The sequence below is a fragment of the Sorghum bicolor genome, chromosome 10, assembly GCF_000003195.3.
Source record: "Sorghum bicolor cultivar BTx623 chromosome 10, Sorghum_bicolor_NCBIv3, whole genome shotgun sequence".
NCBI classification, from domain to species: Eukaryota; Viridiplantae; Streptophyta; class Magnoliopsida; order Poales; family Poaceae; genus Sorghum; species Sorghum bicolor.
The window spans coordinates 60,919,062-60,940,301 of NC_012879.2; the positions used below are offsets into that span (position 1 = coordinate 60,919,062).

Genomic DNA, 21,240 nt, shown 5'->3' on the forward strand with positions numbered 1-21,240 from the left:
CTACACAAAAGACATGAAGTGATATGATTGGTTAAGAATGGAGAGAGAATGAATGTGATTGGAGAAAAATATTCTATAGAAAGTATCCATTGGGACCATAGTTTCCATATAATAGTGTCTATAAAAATTAATACGTATAGAAACTACATGTAGTTTCTAACATTGGGAGTGCCCTTAAGGTGTTTGAATGCTCCAAGTAATAGACTTAGCTAAATTTTAGCTAGGTGGAAATATATAATAAGACCTAGCTAAACATTAACTAGTCTTTTTAACTGGGATGTTTAAATGCTTGGCAGCTAAAATTTAGCCGGTGCATCAAATAGGCTCTAAATTGGATTAATTACATTTAATTTACGTTTGTGAAAGCAATGTTTGAACCACGCATGCAAACACTTTGTTGGTTGGTGTTGTAGCCGGCACGGTACACGTATGTGTGCAAAACAATGTAGCAGCAGCAGTTGTTGCTGCACTTTGTACAGCAACCACTACCTGCCTGCCTGGCCTGCCTGCCTGATTGGAAAAGCCCAGCGGTTTTGCTTGCTTGGTAGGCTGCCACCATTGCTCTGCGGGACCCACCCCCACCCGCTGCCGCCGGTTGAGACTGGACTTCCACGCGGCTGAGCTGCTCTATCTATAAAAATCCGAATCATCCGGTCGCCACGGCCATGCTCGGTCTGCGTGTCACACTCCCACTCCCCTGTTTCGTTTCGAGAGCAGAGCAGAGCAGAGCAGAGCGCCATGCCGCGTGCCCCGGCGAGCCTCCGCCTCCAGGCAGCAGCCTCCACCGCCACCGCGACACCGAGCCAGCAGCAGGCGTCGTCGTCGTCTCCTCCCCAGCAGCAGCAGCAGCAGGCGGCGGTGTCGGTGGACTCCGACATGGTGGTCATCCTGGCGTCCTTCCTGTGCGCGCTCGTCTGCGTGCTCGGCCTCGCCCTCGTCTCCCGCTGCGCCTGCCGCCTCTGCGGCCGCGGGCCTGCCGCCGCCTCGTCTTCCGCGCAGCAGGAGCAGGCTCCTCCACCCAAAGGTCTCAAGAAGAAGGCCATCGACGCGCTGCCCACCGTGCCCTTCACCGCCGCCGCCTCCTCCTCCTCGGACTGCGCCATCTGCCTCGCCGAGTTCGCCGAGGGCGACGCGCTGCGCGTGCTCCCGCGCTGCGACCACGCCTTCCACGTGGCCTGCGTCGACGCCTGGCTCCGCACGCGTGCCACCTGCCCCTCCTGCCGCGCCGGCATCGTCGCCGCCCCGGCCCAGCAACTGCCGCAGCCGCCCGTCGTGTCGCCCGGCGGCGCCTGCGGGAGGTGCGGCCACGTGCTCATGGCCGCAAGTCCGGCTCCTGGATACGACACCTTCTTGCCTTGACCCGGCCCGGCGTTCGTCAATCTCTCTCTCTCTCTCTCTCTTTTTTCATCAGTCTACTGTATTTTTGGGGTGTGGCGTGGGATTTTGGAGTGTTGGGTGTAGCGTAGGATGTATGTAAACTAGCAAGCACTTATCATCATCACTCACTGTAATTTACGCAAATACTACATAGTTATATTGATATATGCTCCTAGCTAGTTGTCAAGGAAATGAATGGAGGGAAGAAAAAAAAAAACATGAGCTGTCGGCATCCTGGGCTGCTGGATTCCTCCACTGCGCATACATTTCAGTTTTCAGTGGAATTGTCAAGGCACATTTGGTGGAGATTTGAGAAGCCAAACTTTTCTTCATCAGTCAGTGACATGTTCCTACCTTGGACTGAAGCAATACCAGGCAATAGCACAGTCTCAACACTGAAAGCAAAGCGAGCAATAGGATCGGTGTCGGAGCTCCACAAGTAGACATCAGCTTTTCGGCGGCCGCCGCCGCCGATGCAATCCATTCAACTTCTTCTCCTTCTTCTTCTGCTCGATTCTTTATTCTCCACAGATAGCAATAGCAACAGGTAGCAACAGAATACTAGACTGCATTTGCATGCCTTTCTTCCTCCTTAAGTCACAACTCACAAGGTTGATAGATAAAGCAGCATCTCAATCAAGAATCAGAAAAAAAAAAAATCCTCTGTTGACCGTCGTCGTCTCGTCTGCGTCTTCACCTGATCCGCTGGAGCAAGAAATCTGTGAGGATGGAAAGGGGAATCCCTCTTTCAATTCCTTGTGTGTGTGTGTGTGTGTTTTTTTTTTTTTGTTTCCGCATCTTGCACGCTACTGCTACTACCTGCAGGCTACCTGTCGTTGAATGAAGACAGACAGCAAGCAGGCATCGATGCCCCATTTCATCACTTCCTCCCATCCCATTTCGATCGGTGCATGCAACTGACAATTGGCCGATCGATATGATCCCCCTTGCCATCGCATCATCACAACACGCCCACCACTAAGCGCGATGGCACATATATAGGACGTGGAGTTGGCCCGTCCATTTTTCACGACGCTCTTCTCCGGCACGAGGAGGCAGGTCTACAACATCCATCGGGACCCTTGTCGATCTTTCCTTTGCCAGTGTACACACGTGGTGGCGTTAATTAGCACTTCCTCATCGTTGGGGGAAGTTCTCCCCTGAGGATCTCATGTCCGTCCTCGACACGCTCCAAACCTGGTTCCCTCAGACGAGGCACACACAGACTAGGTCATCAAGTCCTAGATCTATGGCCAGACATGCCATTGAGCACAGTCGATCACATGGCATAATAAAAAATATGTACAACGAAGTCAGCCTGGGCACAATTTCACCCAAAACCGAACACCGAACCGAGAAGTTGTTTTTTCGGTTTTTTGGTTCGGTTTCAGTTTGTACTTCGGTGTTCGGCTTCGGCTTCGGTTCCTATGTCAAACTGAACCGAACACCCGAGGAACCGAGCAGCACGTAAGGACTCGACACACACACACACAATTCGACGAATGCGTATAGCATAGCCAGCCCACCAGCCCACTCACCCTCAGGCTCACAGCCCACCATGGTACTACCAGTCCACCACTAGCACTCTCATCCCTCACTCGGTCACTCCCTCCTTACCCTAATCCTTCGAGGCGGCGGCAGGCGGCCGGGTGCAGCGCGGCTGCGCGGGCGCGCAGCACAGTGTGGGAGTGCGAGCAGCCGCGTGGCGCAGTGCACACCGAGCAGGGAGCAGGCCAGGCGGAGGCACGGAGCGGGCGAGCGGCCGCGCGGTGCAGGGCGCACCCAGCAAGGAGCAGGCGGAGCGGGCGAGCGGCGCCGGCGAAGCTGTGGACTTCGGACGGGACTCGGCGGCGCAACCAACGTTGTCAACCTCCTCAAATATAATGGCCGCAAGAACAGAGCAGTCCTCCAATGTAAGTCTTTGGTTCTTCTTGCTTACTGCTTAATAGTAATAGATCCAGATGCCTGTTGGTTGGTTTGCTCCTTGTTAGTTGATTAGTTCATTAGATCTGCAGCAAACATGTCTCATTTTCTTGTTAGTTGATTAGTTAAATAGTTTGTACCCTGCCTAGATACCTGAATGGCTACATCTGAAGCAGCTGGTTTTTGTTTTGAATTCATCAGTTTAAATTTTGCATGTTTTCTCATTTGGCAGGCTGAATTCTTCCTCATGTTGCTGCTGGCTGCTGCCTAGTGCCTACCAGATAATGGATGCTCAGTTGCTGTTGTGTGTTTTTTATTCCTACAAAATAATTGATGCTCAAGTTCTGTCATTCTCGATTTTCTCATTTGTTTGTGGTTTATTATGACAATACGTACTGTAAGTTTGTAATATTTGAGCTCTATAAATCTTGAAACACTTGGACTTTGGGCTATGTACTGTATAGACTAGTTCTGCATATTTGAACTCAGTTGCCTGTATTGGGCTAGTTAAAGGTTTCGGTTATTTCGGTTTAAACCGAAAAAACCGAAGTAAAAAACCGAAACTGAAGTTGTCGTTTTTTGGTTTTTTGGAGAACCGATCAGTTCTCATTCTTTGGAAACCGAAAAAATCGAACCGAACCATCGGTTTAAACCGAACGCTCAGGCTGACAACGAAGGCTACATATTTACTAAGTAGCATGAGCCCAAACAAATCACTGTAGCAAAACTCTATGCCCCACCTCCTGTACTCAAGTGTTTTTAAAATGCCCAACCTAGCTATATGTGGCCCAATGCCCTATATGTAATATTTGATTCCACCAAGGGAAGATGTGTAAAAAAAATTGACAAATCTCTTTTCCCTTATATGTAGATCCCACATCAAGTAGGCTGTAGCAGGCATAAATCTTGTACAAGATTCGCATGAGTGTTATCAATATTTTGTTAGTGTGCTCATGATTCAAACAACACTTACATCTTGCAAACTCCTCCTAGTCTACTTATCATCACTTTTAATCTACATAACCTCGCTTCTAGTCTATTTACCACCACCTCCATTCTACATGACCCCCCACTTGTACAAACAAGACACAAGCTTCACCAACAAATTGTCGTTTGTGACTGAGACTAAGGCAGCTCTATCTCCCCCGCAAAGTGCATTATACAAACTATAGCATGGTGTTGGCTAGCCCTGGCTCTGTCAAAATACAACAACGTTGTAGCTCTGCTAGCTACAGTATTGATACAATATTGCAACGATGAAGAGTGAGACTAAGCCTTATGGGTGCAATATTGCAACAACGGATAAGTGTTGACGGAGACTAAATTATTCAGCCGCAATTGATATGCAATGTATATACCCCCATTACAAAGAGAAAACACTGAAATAATACAGAACATCAAACATATTTAATGGGATATCATAATGCTAACATAATAAAACAGTAAAGTGCAAGGAGAACAATTATTGCCGCCATTCAGCTCATGGTGAGATCCATTTACATTATTGAACGAAGAATCAAGTTTTGATAAACATCTGCTAACGAACAATAATGTCAATACAAGCAGGTTGTTCGTAGCCAAACTTAACTAAGCCTCTACTGATAGCCTTATACAAAAGAAAATAAATGAATTAAGTTCCGATTCATCCAATCCAAAACAGAATGAATAGTAAACATGCATTTGGACGGATATCATCGATCATCACTGCAATTGCGGCTGTTCCTGCTGCTGCTCCGGCTGGGCTTTGGCGCCAATGTTGAAGAACTCGATAATAACCTCAAGCGGAAACCCCTTGGTCTCAGGCACCTTGAGGTATACGAAGATTAACGCCAAGCAACAGACGAAGGCGTAGAAGCCAAAGACGCCGGCGAGGCCGATGGCCTTAAGCATGACAGGAAGAGAGTAGGTGACAGCAATGTCGCCCAACCAGAAGGTGAGGGAGCATATGGCGATGCAGAGTCCTCTAACACGCGTGGGGAAGATCTCAGCACATAAGATGTTGGGGATGGGACCAAACCCCATGACGAAGCAACAGAAGTAAACGATGACACTCGCCGTGGAGAGCACCGCGTGCACTGTCGTCGCCATGGGCACCAGGTTTGCCACAATGAGCACCACGAGCGACGCAACGAGCACAGGAATTGTCCACAACAATAGGGACCGGCGACCAGCCACGTCCATAAGGCGCATGGCGAGTCCAATGCTAGGGAGCATCAACAGTGTGGTGAGCCCGCTGATGAGAATGGCCGCGGAGTCAGCGCTGAGGCCGAGGCTGGCGAGTAGGACACTCACACCCGCCTGGTCAAGGATTTGGGGCGTGTAGTATAGGACACCATTGATGCCAGAGAACTGTCATTTTTTGTTTTTTTAAATTATGAGTGACTTATATATATGTATATATATATATATACTACAATATGCATGCATGGTTACCTGCTGCAGGATCTGTATCATGACGCCGCAGAAGAGCGCGCGCCTGACACCCGGCTCAAGGAGCTCGCCCCACCGGGGGCCGCCTGCCGCAGCCGCCTTGTTGTTGGCCACCGTCTCCGGCGGGTTGTCGAAGGCCGGCGTGGGGCTCTGGCCGATGAGCACGTCCTTGGTGTAGAGCATAGAGCGGCTGACCAGCGCCGCCGCGTGCACGTACTCCCCTGCTCGTGCTCGTGGTGGGCCCGACGACGAGTCCCCACCATCGCCGCCTTCCTCGTGCAGGTACATCCTCTTGACGCCGCCGCGCCTGACGCCGTCGGGCCCGACCTTCTCCGTCCACTTCCAGGCCAGCTGCCAGCCGCCGCCGATGCCCATGGTGCTGGCGGTCTCGCCGCCCGTCGTCATGCTGCTGTACCTCTGCATGGGGCTGCTCCCGGGCGGTTGGCTGGTGCTGCCGGCGTCCTTCTTGCTGCTGCTGCTGCTGGTGTCCACGTCGACGTCGGTGCTCTGCCTAGACAGCAGCGGCGCGTGCAGCTGGGCGGCGCCTCCTGCTCCCGCGTCCTCGGCGTCGGAGAGGTACTCCTCCTCCTCGTCGTCGTCGTCGAGGTCGTCGTTGGGCGGCACGTTCTCCTCGTCCCAGTCGCCGGGCCGCTCCGCCACGCTGAGCATGCTGCCGAGGTTGGGGAAGAGCGTGCTTCCCCTGGCGCTGGCGCCGGAGTCGCCGCCGGGCATCTTGTCGTGGACGCTGCCGAGGAGGGTGACGACGGGGTCCTTCATCTGCTCGTACATGCTCCCCTGGCGCGACGCGAGCTCGACGGCGCTGCCGAGCACGCTGCTGCGGGCGCCCTGCACCTGCTGCGCCACCCACGAGAGGCCCTGCTCGGGCCCGTAGAGCGTGACCTGGTCCCTGGTGTCGTGCTCCGACTCGTCGCCGGCGGCGGGGCCTAGCACGTACTCCTCGATGACGGTGTCTCCGCCGCTGCCGAGTCCCTCGACTAGGAGCGCCATCTCGCCGGACACGTCCTCCCTGCCGCGCAGCATCTGGAGGATGGCCCTGGCCTCCTTCATGCGGCCCTTGCTGACGAGCCAGCGCGGCGACTCCGGGAGGTAGAGCAGGGTGAGCGCGAGGTAGGCGAGGGAGGGCAGGAAGAGGACGCCGAGCATGAAGCGCCAGCTGGGGTGGTCGCCCAGCGTCATGTAGAAGATCATGCAGTAGGAGAAGAACATGCCGAAGGAGCCCGTGAACTGCGGCAGCGTGTTGAGGAGGCCCCGGATCTCCGGCGGCGCCGTCTCGGAGATGTAGACGGGGACGAGCGTGACGGCGAGCCCGACGCCGAAGCCGTCCACGAGGCGCGCCAGGAGGAGCACCAGCACGTTCGGGGACCACAGCATGATGAGGCCGCCCGCGAAGTAGAGCAGCGACGAGGCGACGAGCATCGGGCGGCGGCCGACGATGTCGGAGACGGGGCCCGAGAAGGTGGTGATGATGGTGGCGCCGATCAGGGAGGTGGCCACCAGCAGGCCCTCCACGGCCGGCTGCGTCTCCAGGTGGAACTCGCGCTTGATGTAGATCACGGCGCCGGCGATGGTGGCGTTGTCCCATCCCTGCAGCAGGTTGCCGATGGCGGCCGCGATGGCCACCAGCACGGCCCCTTGCATGGCAGGCGAATTGATCCGATCCGACTTGAGATGGAAGAAAAGTTGATTGATGAGAGTAGATAGAAGAATGTTGTTTGAGATCAGACGAGTTTAATTTGTTAATTAAAGAGGTGAGGTGAATGGTTGGTTAATATCGAGCGGGAAAATAGGAGGCGGCGAGCGAGCGAGCGTGCGTGCAATGCAGAGATCCAGAGATCCGAGAAGGAAGCCTACCAACTTGCTCCATCTTTCAAACACACATCGTCGCGGAGCACCGTCAAAAGTCAAGCCGTCAGATCATCAGCCACGTATGCAAGGGCCAGCGCAACATGCGTACGTGGACGGTATGGAAAGAAGGCAGGTTGCACGCGTCAGTCTGCAACAGGAGCTCATGATCAGTAGAAGCTGTCCTGTCCTGTCCATGTCTGATATCTGTAGTGAGAGACTCTGAACAGGTGGCCACTGACCTTTCCCTTGGCTGGACCAGACGCCGTCGCAGCACTGGGAAATTCCCGTTCCTCAAGCACCTATAAATGGTCAGATCTCCGGCCGGTTGGAGTGCCTCGTTGCTTAGCCGCGCCGGCCGTCTAACCCTCTCCCTACTGCATGTTGTCCTCAGCTCCATCCCTCTCCATGCTATGTCTGCTTTGTCTATCCCAAAAATTGTGATCAAAGCCATTGATCGCCGCCGCCGTGCTTTCTTTTGGACAGGGGAAGACAACTGCCATGGCTCCAAACGTCTTGTCTCTTGGGACAATATTGTTCGCGCAAGTAAAGCTCAAGGGGGCCTAGGTGTTAAAGATCTTGAGCTTCAAAATCAGTGTCTCCTTATGAAGTTTATTGAGGGCACTCACAATGCAAGACTCTATCATAGAGTCCAAGACACTTAATTACATATTATTTATGGTATTTTGCTGATGTGGCAGCATATTTATTGAAGAAAGAGGTAGAAAAAAATAAGACTCCAAGTCCACATTGTTCGAGGTAATAAATAACTTTAGACTCTATGATAGAGTCTAAAGTGTGAGTGCCCTGATAAACTGTTCTCCCCAGAAGAGACGCCTTGAAAAGAGTGGATTTTGCGGGAAGACACTACTTTTGATAACTCTATTATTATTAGTTCCAACACTGGAAAATCATCCACGATGAGCACTCCACTTATCGATCTTTAATGTTCGTAATGGCACATCTACTTCCTTTTGGTTTGACTGCTGGTTGCCTGAGGGTCCTCTCAATGTCTCCCATGCTGCTCTCTTCTCCCATACTAGCTACCAGGCACTCTCTCAGAGACTCAGATGGTGTTGACGGTGTTGGCACTCTCTCAGATGTCGATGTCTGGAACGTTCGGATTCCCTCACACCTTGATGCGAAGCTCTGGCCCTTTGTTCTATAGTCCATCCTTTGGCGTCTCTGGGATGCACGAAATGGCACAATCTTCAGACGCGAATCACCTACTAGCCGCTCTGTTATTTCCAGAGTTTGCGATGACTTTGTAATATGGCGAAAACGCCTTAGAAACGACCAGGATGCTTTGGTCCTAAATGCTTGACGTTGTTTCCTCCTAGCCTGTAACAATACTTCTATATATACTTCTATCTCTGCTTCTGTGGAGGTCTCGATTTGAATGAAATTTGGTGGAGAATCTCTCTCTCCCCCTGTTTGTTTCAACAAAAAAAAAAGAGTTTGTAGAACAGGAGTATTTACATTTATGACACCAAATAAGTTTGCTGAATGTAAATTCTTCCATATAGCTACACTGTACTGTGGTTTATAAATTAAAAAGCAAAATGTAGAGAGATTGTTTCTGCATACTGTCTGCTAAGGTACGTACGTTTCCTATACACCGTGCGTACGCATGAATAGTTCAAGGTACATTGCATGCGGCGCACGCGTGTGGATTGCTACTGGTACAATTACATACAAATAAGTTATATATATGTAACAAATTAATCATATATAGAAAGCTGGATGGATCGATCGAGTTAAAGGTTGCATTGCTATAGCTGCTTCATGAGGATCGATCGGATCGGAGGAGACGTACGGATCAGTCGTCGTCGACCTTGATGATGAAGTCTTAATTACTCGCCTCTTCCTCTGGCCTGTCTTGCGCCTCCGGCCGGCCGGCGTCGTCTACGCATCGCCGTCGGCCTTGGTGGGGCTGCCGCCAGCGGTGGGGGAGCCCCCGCCGCCGTGCTTGGAGCTGGTGGGGTGCTTCTTCTTGGCGCCGGCGCGCCAGTTCTTGAGGGCCTTGGAGGTCTGCTCGTCGAAGATGGACTGCTTCATGGTGGACCCCATCTGGGAGACGAGCGCGTAGAGCGGGAGTGTCACATAGCTGCACAGCACCTGGACAACCACCCTGCATGCCATGCATACAGATCATTATTGTTTGTAATGTTGTTGTTATATATATATATATATATATATATATATATATATATATATATATATATATATATATATATATATATATATATATATATTCACCTCGATCAGATACGTACCCAAGGCAGAGGCGTGCAAAGACGAATTCTTTCGAGTCGTTGAAGCACGAGTCCATCCCGTACTCATACTACATGCAGCAGATTCAAGATGACAGACAGACATCTCCATCATCGTCAGTCACAGCTGAATGAAGCAATAACATGCATGGCATGTTGATAAACAGAAATAATGGCCGCCGGGTACGTACCAGAATCCAGAGGAAATAGATGATCTGGAAGCCATTCTGCAGAGACAGAGAGGTAGCATTCTGAACACATTGCAATTAAAAAGGCAAATAATAAAGCATAAAACTAATGCAATGCAATGGAAGACAGCACGGACGGACCTGGAAGAGGGTGAAGTGGATGAGGAAGAGCACGAAGGTTGGTTTTGAGAACCAGAAGTAGGAGTCGCTGACTTGCACGAGCGGGATGCCCTGGACCACGGCGTGCCGCTCCGTGATGTCGATGGCCATGCGGCAGATGATGCCCTGCAGCTTCGTCCCCACGGACAGGATGATCACCACCGGCATGATGGATATCCATAGCATGGTGTGCCATCCTGCACGTACACGTACATTGCAATATGAATACATATATATTATAGCACACATCAACATGATGTATAGAAGATGGATGATCATATATAGCTCACGTAAAACGTACCATTGACATTGAGGAAGAGGAAGATGAGAGCAGAAGCCCAGAGGGTAGGACTGATCCCCACGATCACCTTGAAGTCGTCCTCCAGTGACCGCTTGATGTACTTCTGGAAATCAAACTTGCTGCCAGGGGCAAGATGCACCTGCATACCAGTACATACATTATTGCTGATTAATTGCATTAGATTGCTTGCCAAAGGTATATCGATGAATGAATGAACACGTCGGTGACATTTTTACGTTGACAAAGCTGTGGCGCAGCGCGGAGTAGTCTGCCTGCCTCACGGATCTGAAGAACTGCCGGAAGAAGTTGCTCTGCCGGCCGGATCGAACACAAATTGTCAGTCAGTCAGTCTGTCTGTCTGTCTGTTTGTTAATCATGCATGCATGAATATAATGCATCTTATATATCTTACGATGTAGAAGGATGCTGGGAACTTGTTGAGCACATTCATATGGTTCCTCACGAAGGAAGTCTCGTGGGTGAACCTGAACCGCGTCGGGTCTGCAATGCATGCAGGGATATATAAATGTTGATTGACAGTTTAATATATATAGAAATTCAGAACAACCCAAGATACTGTCAATATGTAGCTAGAACCGAGGGGCATTTCTATCATCAAATTCATCAGCGCATATTATGTATACCATTGGAGAATTCATAGTCTTGCCCTGCCGCTTCTTTCTCCCACTCTTTCCATGCACGTATCTGCATGCTTCAAAGACATATATCATCCTTTTATTAGCTTCTTCATCATTCCAGTGCAAACACCTACATATAGTAGTAGTAGCAGCAGTAAATAAAAGAAAGGAAATTGATTGAAATCGACCTTGGCCCTGCCGAGCGCCATGGTGATGGCGCTGTACGAGACGTGGAAGACGGCGAGGAAGAAGATGAAGATGTGCAGCTGGTGCAGTGCGTTGATGGAGATGAGCGACACCTTCCCCTCGGGGCACTTGCTCTTCGAGCTCGCCTCCATCAGCATCCTCGCGTTGTGCGCGTAGTAGGGCGGCGGCCAGTCCAGCACGCCGCCGAGGTGCTCCGCGGCGGCCTTCTTCTTGCCAGGGACGGCGGCGCCCTCCTTGCCGTGGCCGTCCTTGCCCCCGGCGGCTTTGCCCTCCGCGGGCTCCTTGCCGTGGCCGGCGCCGGCGGCCTCGACGGCCTCGAGCTTGCAGGGGAGCATGGTGCTGGCGGCGTTCTTGCTGATGCAGATCTTGATGATGTAGTTCTGCCCGAACACGAGGAGGAGGGAGATGAAGCCCAGCACCATGAGCTCCGCCTTCACCTTCTCCAGGGCCTCCACCATGGCCTTCTTCTTGCGGTGGGAGAAGAACTCGCCCACGTGGTGGAGCCCCTTCTCCAGCAGGATGGAGATGAGCACGATCACGCCGCACACCGACGCCACCGCCCATGTCGGCGTCTGGTCCAGCTCCCGCGTGTTGCCGCCGCCGCCGCCGCCGCCCCCCATTGTTGTTACTCCTTATCCGATCGATCGATTGATTATTGGATTCAGATCGAATCTCGACGATGATCACCTGGCCGGCCTAGCTAGCTAGCTACCTAGAGGGATGAAGGGATCCGGCCGGGGAGATGGACGACGGACGGACGCTCCACGCCGGGATCGGAGAAGAGATCGAGGATGACGTGCTCGAGGCCGAAGGAGGGGACGCCCGGCATGCAAGAATTCCCTCTACTCGGGGGTGACCACGAATTCCTAGCAATCCCAGCTTGCCACCGCATGCGACCTACACAGACCTGAGTACTACGGAAAGTCCCATCCATTTCCAAGCAGAGGCCGCGCGCAAATTCCGGACCTTCCTCCACCTAGCATGCAGATCGATGCAGGTCCAACTCAATTCTCTCCGATTTCTGGGCTTCGTCACCTTAACCATTTGCAGCGGCTATCTTTATTATTACTATAAATTTTTGCGCACCTTGTGCGCCCTACCAGCCAAAATCTTGAGGATTTTGTAGAAATAGTGCCATCACATATGTTACTTCTATGACTTCCCACAAAAGAAAATGAATATAGATTACTTAATAAAGTGAATAAGAATCTAAGCTTACATAAACATTTGTCACAATTTCATTCAATTGAAAGTTTGAAACCACACATAAGGAGTACAAACAGAGAGAAGAGGCGACAATGATATGGGGATATAAGCATGGAGAGCAGAAAAGAGAACATTCTTTTACCTTATATTATTAGACTGTTCGTAAATGTGTTGCACGGTCAAATGTACAATTACTCCAAACTTTAGTCGAACACAACCACTAAAAAAACATATCCCCGCTTTAGGTCTAGTAATGAGACCCAAGGGCATAGCCCCGAAGCTGTAAATATCTAAACGGACTGTTGAGACGTACACAAAGCATATCAGTCTTTGGTGTGATATCTAAAGTCCACATATGCTATTGCAGTAAGATCATCCTCAGCTATAATAATTTTAGTGAGCCCAAAATCACTATAGAATCCCTGCTAGACAAAATGTTGTTTGATTTGAACTCCTTGTGATCTTCCGTCGATCCGTATGCCTATGGATCTTGCAATTTTCATTCAAGAATGCCAGTCTACAATTGGTTCAGTGAATTAGAATTTAGTAAATAATAAATCCAGCATATGCATGTAGCATATATTAAATTTCTTCAAAAATAACAATGATCAAAATGAAAAAAGAATGGTTTCCCACGTAATCAGCAGTACACTCTTGAATTTGCACTATGTTGTCTCATTTTATATTCGAAAAACTAAGTCTATTAGAGCTTTTATCTCTGAATTTGCACCGTTAGTAATAACACATCAGAATAGCTATATACTGCTAGCATCTTGATTAATTACATTTTCACGTGCAGCATAGTTATCGAACCATAGGCACATGTACAGTCTGCTTTGTTAAATTTATTTTTATATGTTATTAACGCTGCAGATTATACCTTTTGATTATGTCACTGCCCAAGAAGTTGTAGTTTTTACAGGTCGAACTGCGAGAGAGCTTGACCCTGATCCTGATGCCGTCGAGCGAAGGTGAGGAGCAGCACGTATAGGGGCAAGACTGCTAATGAAGCGGCTGCTCGTCTCTATGGCGCCGCGTGGACCCATCCCTATGTCGTGGCCCGTGGAGCTGCCTTGCTCGCGCCGCGGGAGCTGCCGCTTGCTGCCGCCGATCTGGCAGCCGCCCGGGTAGAAGGGGGTCATGGCCTGTGAAACACATGACTGGATGTCTGCATGAGGTCACCAAAATCCAAAGTTTTTTAAAAAATTTCCGACACATCAAATCTTGCAGCACATACATGAAGCATTAAAAGATTAAAAATAACTAATTAGACAGTTTGGTTGTAATTTGTGAGACAAATCTTTTGAGTATAGTTAGTCCATAGTTAGTATATAATTAGCAAATACAAATAAAAGTGCTACAGTATTAAAATACAAAAAGTTTTTTTTATCTAAACAAGTCCTGAGTTTGATTGCATAAATTTTTTTGGGTGCACTCGTGGTAAGCTTAGTGCTCTCGTTCATTTCCATGGGGTCATGTGCGAGCAGGGTCTATTGCCCAGTCGACGGTCGCGTGAGGCTTCTGTCACGCGTCGACACGCGAAGGCACGAGCGTCTCCTTGAAATGCTTTGGTGCAAGGAATCTCAAGTGGTCTTTAAAGAACCTGATTACATCAGGTCTGAAACCACGTTTGCTACTCTCTGATGAAGCTGTTTGGAGCTTTTTTTAATCAAACTGATGTTTTTTAAACATTTTAGAGCCCTTCACGCTCTAGTGGGCCCTAGTCTGGCCATTGTTGATTTTACCCCTTGGCCAACGTGGAGAGAGACGTCGACAGCATAGGCACGATCGCCGCTGCCGGGGCGTGCACACATGGGCGTCGGGGAAAGAGGCGTGACCATCAGGAGATGGACAAGGGAGGTGTCGAGACTCGAGAGAAAGAGAGAAGGAAAGAAGTGAGAAAAATAGGAGAGGAGGAGATGAAATTGTTTTACAAAATGTTCACCAAAAATGTTTTCGAGCTGAAGTAAAATTATTTCACCGATGAAGCTGAGTTGTACCAAATAGGTTGGGGCCTTAATTTGAAGAAAACACATCTTCTCAAGCCACATCTACTGATCCTCATGCATACGGTCTTAAAATTACCAAAGTGACATTGTTTTTTATGATGAAGTAAGCCTACACCAACTCATTGAGCTAAAGTATTTTGGTCAGTCCATTTTGAGCCCATGATCTCGCCACCATGTAAAACATAATGCTTTCAGCCTATGCCTACAAGACTATATTTGTTCCTTAGATTTGACGCTCACTCCTCATGTCACCCAGCACCCATTGTTATCATCTTCTTCCACTCTTCATGACCTTATATTTATCTCAGAGACATAGCCACCTTGCAGCCCCCTATTGAGCCATGGATAGAGATGAGGAAGGAGAAAGGGGAAAGAAGGGGAGGGAGGAAGAACAAGGGGGAAGATGAGCCCCCTCCCACAAGTCCCTGGCTCCACCCCCACTGGCTTGGCATTCTTATACTCAGTCTCACATGCCCCTAAGCAATAGCCTTGATCGCCTTACTTTGCCCAAATCTTGCCACCATCGTTAGGTTGATCTTGTTGTCATCTCCTAACCTAATGGAGCTCTACCAAGGCCTAAGGATGACACAAAAGGGGTCGTTAGGATCAACTGTTGGACATTGTTTTTGTCTTGTTGAGCTAGAAACAATAGAGGGACTTGTTGTAGAGCCTGTGCAACAAGGTCTTTCCTTACTTCCATAGGTGAGTGAATTTTGCTCGTTCGGGCTGATATAGAAGCAAGACAGGCAAGCCAACCAAAGAACCATGCATGGTTTCATCATGGGAAACTAGATAAAGGCCTTGTTTGGAGTCACTGCTCATTGGCTTATAGTGAAAAAAAGTGAGAACCCCCGAAAGGACACGATTTTGAGGCCACTATCTTTGCCCGTGATTCTTCTCCCCATGTTCTTTCACCATGGAAACAAAGTCATTCGCAGGACACTATAAGAGAAATCCCCAAGAGTCTTCGACCTACCACCCTCCCCTGCGTCATGAGTCACAACCTGTGGGGGTATAAACCCCTATACCCTTACGGCTAGACTTCGGCCAGGAGGCTTGGCCCATCACGAGACGAGTTCAAGGCTTGATCCGACAACCTGGAGTTTCGCGTAAGGAAACAGGACGTGGAGATCAAGCCGGATTCTAGTCGGTTAGAATAGGAATTGATATCGAATTATCTATGGCAATTGTAACCGGCTAGGATTAGTTCTAGATCTGTAACCCTGCCCTCCAGACTATATAAGGAGGGGCAAGGGGACCCCCTAGGGGAGATTATCTCTCAACACAATCCAATACAACCAGACGCAGGACGTAGGTATTACGCCAACTCGGCGGCCGAACCTGGATAAAAGGCTTGTCCGTGTCTTGCGTCACCATCGAGTTCGTAGTTTGCGCACCGTCTACCGATAAACTACTACCGTGGGTATACCCCAAGGTAGACTGCCGACTAGCTTTCGTCGACAGTGGCGCGCCAGGTAGGGGGTGTGCGTGCAACTTTTCCGGCGAACAAGATGGTCACGATCCCAGCTTCCGCGGCCGTGCCCGAAGGCCTCACGTTTACCGTCGGCCAGATCACGTGGACGACATGCAGCGGCGGCTTCCCGACCACGGTCCCGAAAGAGATCCAGATCCAATCTGAGATCACGCCGTCTCCGACCACACGCATGACGGCACCAAACTCCCGGCCGCCGTTCCCACTCTACAAGGGAAAGGAGATCGACTGCTCGGACCTCCTCCAAGCGCTCGATCGCGCCGACTCCAAGCTGCTCGAAGTCTCCCAACTAATAGATGGAGTTCTGCGCCGGCCCGACCAAGCCACTCAAGCGGATTCTTCAAAATCCCGCCGGCCAACTCGTGTCACCACACACGAACGGCTGGGAACATCCCTGACGATAACCTCAACCTCCTCAGGCCGATCCGTCGAGCTCAAAAAGGGAGACCATCCTTGCGGCCTGAATAACTCGGCCTCTGTCTACTCACAGCATGTTCAATCCGTTTTCAGCAAAGCGGGCTGGTCGCCGACAAGGAACAATCGTCACCATGTCAACATGGTGACAATCCGAGAGCTACGGAACGGCCAGGTTTCCAGCACCAACTCAAGCACCGGCTCCGTCCCCACCGAGGTTATAAACACCGAAGACGAGGGCTACGACCTGGATTTCCCTTCACACCCTCCGGGTTTCGACCGGTTCCCGATATTCCCCCCCCCGGCGAGGGGATATTGTATTCAATGTCAGCGCTGACGAACCGGTCGTTGACGGAGAAACAGACGACCAGAGGCAACTCCGCGAACAGCGCAACGCTGATCGCGCCCGACGGCGTGCGGACGAGCAACAACAGACGCCACCGGGTAACCTCAACGACGCCTTTGACATGGTCGGGGACCAGCCGGTCTACAAAACGCCAAGCGCCAACGTGGCTGTTGCCATGGCCAACCTGGATCGGCTTCCTGACACACCAGAATGCCAGGGGGTCCGGACCAGTATCCGGGCACACCTGATCGCCGCGATGGGACAGACAGCAACTCTGCTTAAGAGAGTCCAGGACGTCCCTTATACGGAAGCCGCCTCCGACCAGACTCATCGTAGCCGGGCCTCGCCCAGCAGGCGTCGCCGCAGCCGCTCCCCCGACAACCGTCGAGGGGACTCACGGCGCGACGATGGTGGTCGAGACGCCGATGGCCGCCGCCAGCAGAACCGCGTACGCGGCCAGGAAGAAGAAGATCAACACAGGGATCTCCGCCACAACATCCCTCCCAAAGATGCCCGGGACCGCATCAACAGGCGCGCCGCAGAGAGAGCAGTCCACGAAAACCTGCGCCGCATTGAGTACGATGCGACCCATGGTCCCCCGGGCCTAAGGCAGTTCTCCTCACACCTCCGCCAGGTCGTGTGGCCCAGAAATTTCAAGCTCGAAAAACTTAAAAAATACGACGGCAAGGAAAATCCAGAGAACTGGATCACCCTCTACGAAATCGCCGTCCGATCAGCGGCAGGAGATGAGCACGTCATGGCTAACTACTTCCCCGTAGTCCTCGACCAGGCTGGCCATCAGTGGCTTCTCGGCTTGCCCGAGGACTCCTTCGACTCTTGGGAAGAACTACGACAGGCTTTCATTGACAACTTCATCGCCACATGCGAACAGCCCGGAAACAAATATGACCTTGAAAGGATAAGAGACAGGAAGAATGAACCTCTGCGCGATTACATCCGACGATTCTCGGATATGCGTCTCAAAATCCCGAAGATTTCTCATGACGAGGCCATATCAGCCTTTATCAAGGGCTTACGTTTCCATGAAGCGCTGAGGAACAAGCTGTTGCGTAAACGTCCATCAACGGTAGCAGAGCTCCTCGCCACGGCTAAAAATTATGCCGATGCTGATGACGCAGAAAAACTAATCCGAGACGATGCAAGAGGCACCGACCAGCCCTCCCGGCGAGACGACGGTCGCGGCCGCTACGACAACAGAAATCACCGTCGCTCCGACAACCGCGATCACCGAGAGGGTTGGGATCGGCGGCGCGACAGCCGCGACGACTTCAGAGGAAAGCGCCCTCGCGAATACGACCACGAAGTAAACACGGTCAAACGTCCCAATGGACGTCGGGACTACCAAGACGACTACAACAAAACGTTGAAGGGACCGTGCCAGCTACATCCAAAGTCTAACCATACCATGGAAGAGTGCCGCGTCCTCAAAAATATCTATACACGGCGGGCCGCCCAAGAAGACACCGCCAAGAAAAGTAACAAACGCGACGGACACGACCACGAAGATGAGGACGAGGACCAAGACAGGGACCCCCGACACCAATACGTCAGCCCCACCGACGTGGTCCACTCCATTTTCGGGGGCAAGGTCTCCACTGAGTCCAAGCGAGAAAGAAAGCTGTTGAAGAGAGCCTGCCTCAACATAGACAGCACGGACGGGCTGATCGCAGATCCGAAATTTCCCGCCTGGTCCCACAGGGAGATCGCGTTCAGCAGGAAGGACCAGTGGGCCGCTATCCCGGAGCCGGGTCGTTTCCCACTAATTCTCGATCCTTGCATCAACAGCATCAGATTCGAGCGCGTGCTCGTGGACGGGGGAAGCTCCATTGACATCCTCTTCCGCAACAGCCTGCCCGCCCTCAAGATATCACCGGCCCAACTAAAACCGTACGACGCCCAATTCTGGGGGGTTTTGCCAGGTCAAAGTTCGGTGCCCCTCGGACAGATAACATTGCCTGTCCAATTTGGCACACCCGATCACTTCCGGACGGAGTTCATCAACTTCGTAGTCGCGGACTTCGACGGGACCTACCACGCCATACTGGGCCGCCCGTCGCTGACAAAGTTCATGGCAGTCCCGCACTACTCGTACCTAGTGCTTAAGATGCCCACGGAGAAGGGTGTCCTGACCGTCAGAGGCAACGTCTACACTGCGTACACCTGCGAAGAAGAAAGTTTCAAGATCACCGAGGCAATTGACCTCTCAATCCGTATGGCGGAAACAGCAAACCAAGCCGCACAGCTGCCCCCCGACCAGCTCCGATTACCTGAGCAGGAGACAGCCAGAAAGAATTCGAAATCCAAGGAGTACAAAGAAGTGCAGCTGGTCGAGGGCAACCCCGAGAAGACAGCCCTCATCGGGGCTAACCTGGATCCAAAATAGGAAGACGCGCTCGTCAGGTTTCTAAGGGACAACGTGAGCGTTTTCGCATGGAAACCCGCAGACATGCCCGGCGTCCCACGGAACCTGATCGAGCACTCCTTAAACGTCTCGAAGACCGCAAGACCAATCAAGCAAAAACTGCGACGGTTCGCTCGTGACAAAAAGGAGGCTATTAGGACAGAAATAACACGGCTTCTAGCAGCCGGATTCATAAAAGAGGTGTATCATCCCGATTGGCTCGCCAATCCGGTTCTTGTACGCAAAAAGAATAATGAATGGAGAATGTGCGTTGATTACACCGATCTCAACAAACACTGTCCTAAAGATCCTTTTGGTCTTCCTCGCATCGACGAGGTGGTCGACTCAACGGCCGGATGCGAACTCCTCTCCTTTCTAGATTGCTACTCTGGTTATCACCAGATCTCGTTAAAAGAAGAAGATCAGATCAAAACATCCTTCATCACACCTTTCGGCGCATACTGTTACACTACCATGTCTTTCGGACTTAAAAACGCCGGGGCCACTTATCAAAGGGCCATCCAGCAATGCCTCCACGACGAGATTCGCGACGACCTCGTCGAGGCCTATGTGGACGACGTGGTCGTAAAAACAAGGGATGCGACCACCCTAATCGACAACTTAGACCGAACCTTCAAGGCACTCAATAGGTACAAGTGAAAGCTCAACCCCAAGAAATGCATTTTCGGCGTTCCTTCCGGTCTACTGCTCGGCAACGTCGTCAGCTGCGACGGCATACGGCCAAACCCTTCAAAAGTCAAAGCCGTACTCGACATGCGACCACCGAAGAACGTCAAGGATATCCAGAAGCTAACCGGATGCATGGCCGCCCTCAGTCGTTTCATCTCAAGGCTGGGAGAAAAAGGCCTCCCCTTTTTCAAACTATTGAAAGCGTCAGAAAAATTCTCCTGGACAGAAGACGCCGACGCTGCGTTCACTCAGCTTAAGACCTTCCTCACTTCACCGCCTGTTCTCACAGCGCCTCAGCCCAACGAAGACCTGCTCCTTTACATTGCTGCAACCGACAGAGTTGTTTCCACGGCAATAGTGGTCGAGCGAGATGAACCAGGTCACGTCTTCAAGGTCCAGAGGCCCGTTTACTTCATAAGCGAAGTTTTAAACGAATCCAAGGCCAGTACCCACAAATACAGAAGCTTATATACGCCATCCTGATAACGTCAAGAAAACTGAAGCACTACTTCGACGGCCATCGAGTCCTGGTGACAACCAGCTTTCCCCTCGGTGACATCCTGCGCAATAAAGACGCCAATGGCAGAATCGTGAAATGGGCAATGGAATTATGTCCATTTTCCCTGGAGTTTCAGAATCGCACCACTGTCAAGTCCCAAGCCCTGGTCGATTTCATTGCCGAATGGACGGATCTCAACGAACCATCCGTTCCCGATGTCTCAGACCACTGGTCAATGTTCTTTGATGGGTCCTTAAACATCAACGGTGCAGGCGCTGGGATATTGTTCGTATCACCAAACAAGGACAAACTCCGCTACGTCCTTCGGATCCTTTTCCCGGCGTCAAACAATGTCGCCGAATACGAAGCTTGCTTACATGGCGTACGACTAGCCGTTGAGCTGGGGGTTAAGCGCCTCTATGTCTACGGGGACTCCGCTTTGGTCATCAACCAGCTCAACAAGGAGTGGGACGCAACCCACGAGAAGATGGATCTCTATTGCAAAGAAATTCGCAAATGGGAAACTAACTTCTATGGCATAGAGTACATCCACGTGGTCCGGGATAAGAACCAAGCAGCAGATGCGTTGTCAAAGTTAGGCTCGTCCCGGGCCCAAATCCCGCGCGGTATTTTCGTCCAGGACATCCATGAGCCGAGCGTAAGCTCCCCCCTGGTCGACAAGCAACCCAACGAGGCAATGCTCATAGATGACGCCACTCCGACAACCAGCGGGCGCGACTGGCGTGTCCCGTTCATCAAATACATCTCAGACGGGACAGGTTTTCAGGACAAAACAGAGAACG

The 21,240-nt window shown here is 51.1% G+C and overlaps 3 protein-coding genes across 4 annotated transcripts; 1 reads left to right on the forward strand and 2 right to left on the reverse strand.

Moving 5' to 3' along the window:
- On the forward strand, positions 658–1,552 carry LOC8066387 (probable E3 ubiquitin-protein ligase ATL45). Its single transcript, XM_002437595.2, has one exon. It carries the CDS (start codon positions 739–741, stop codon positions 1,357–1,359), a length of 621 nt encoding a protein of 206 aa, XP_002437640.1. The 5' UTR covers positions 658–738; the 3' UTR covers positions 1,360–1,552.
- On the reverse strand, positions 4,733–7,556 carry LOC8066388 (monosaccharide-sensing protein 2). The gene is made up of 2 exons (XM_002439023.2): positions 5,734–7,556; positions 4,733–5,649 (listed from the first exon to the last, which is right to left on the reverse strand). The coding sequence occupies exons 1-2, from the start codon at positions 7,387–7,389 to the stop codon at positions 5,002–5,004; spliced, it is 2,304 nt and encodes a 767-aa protein (XP_002439068.1). The 5' UTR covers positions 7,390–7,556; the 3' UTR covers positions 4,733–5,001.
- On the reverse strand, positions 8,446–12,255 carry LOC8069235 (MLO-like protein 9). 2 transcript variants are annotated; one of them, XR_002448361.1, is made up of 10 exons: positions 11,341–12,255; positions 11,159–11,219; positions 10,927–11,015; positions 10,751–10,825; positions 10,515–10,653; positions 10,196–10,410; positions 10,058–10,093; positions 9,870–9,937; positions 9,410–9,724; positions 8,446–9,023 (listed from the first exon to the last, which is right to left on the reverse strand). XR_002448361.1 is itself a non-coding variant. In XM_002439024.2 (9 exons), exons 1-9 carry the CDS (start codon positions 11,977–11,979, stop codon positions 9,499–9,501), a joined length of 1,548 nt encoding a protein of 515 aa, XP_002439069.1. In that variant the 5' UTR covers positions 11,980–12,255; the 3' UTR covers positions 9,092–9,498. The 2 variants fall into 2 exon arrangements, 1 of the variants encoding a protein (XP_002439069.1); XM_002439024.2 differs by lacking the exon at positions 8,446–9,023 and having other exon boundaries at positions 9,092–9,724.

Coding starts and splice junctions, on each gene's coding strand:
- LOC8066387 (XM_002437595.2), top strand. CDS start 739: ATGCCGCGTGCCCCGGCGAGCCTCCGCCTCCAGGCAGCAGCCTCCACC.
- LOC8069235 (XM_002439024.2), bottom strand. CDS start 11,979: ATGGGGGGCGGCGGCGGCGGCGGCGGCAACACGCGGGAGCTGGACCAG. Junction 11,220..11,340: donor TGGCGCTCGGCAGGGCCAAG/GTCGATTTCAAT, acceptor TGAAGCATGCAG/ATACGTGCATGGAAAGAGTG. Junction 9,938..10,057: donor TCTATTTCCTCTGGATTCTG/GTACGTACCCGG, acceptor TGCTGCATGTAG/TATGAGTACGGGATGGACTC.
- LOC8066388 (XM_002439023.2), bottom strand. CDS start 7,389: ATGCAAGGGGCCGTGCTGGTGGCCATCGCGGCCGCCATCGGCAACCTG. Junction 5,650..5,733: donor TGATACAGATCCTGCAGCAG/GTAACCATGCAT, acceptor AAAAAATGACAG/TTCTCTGGCATCAATGGTGT.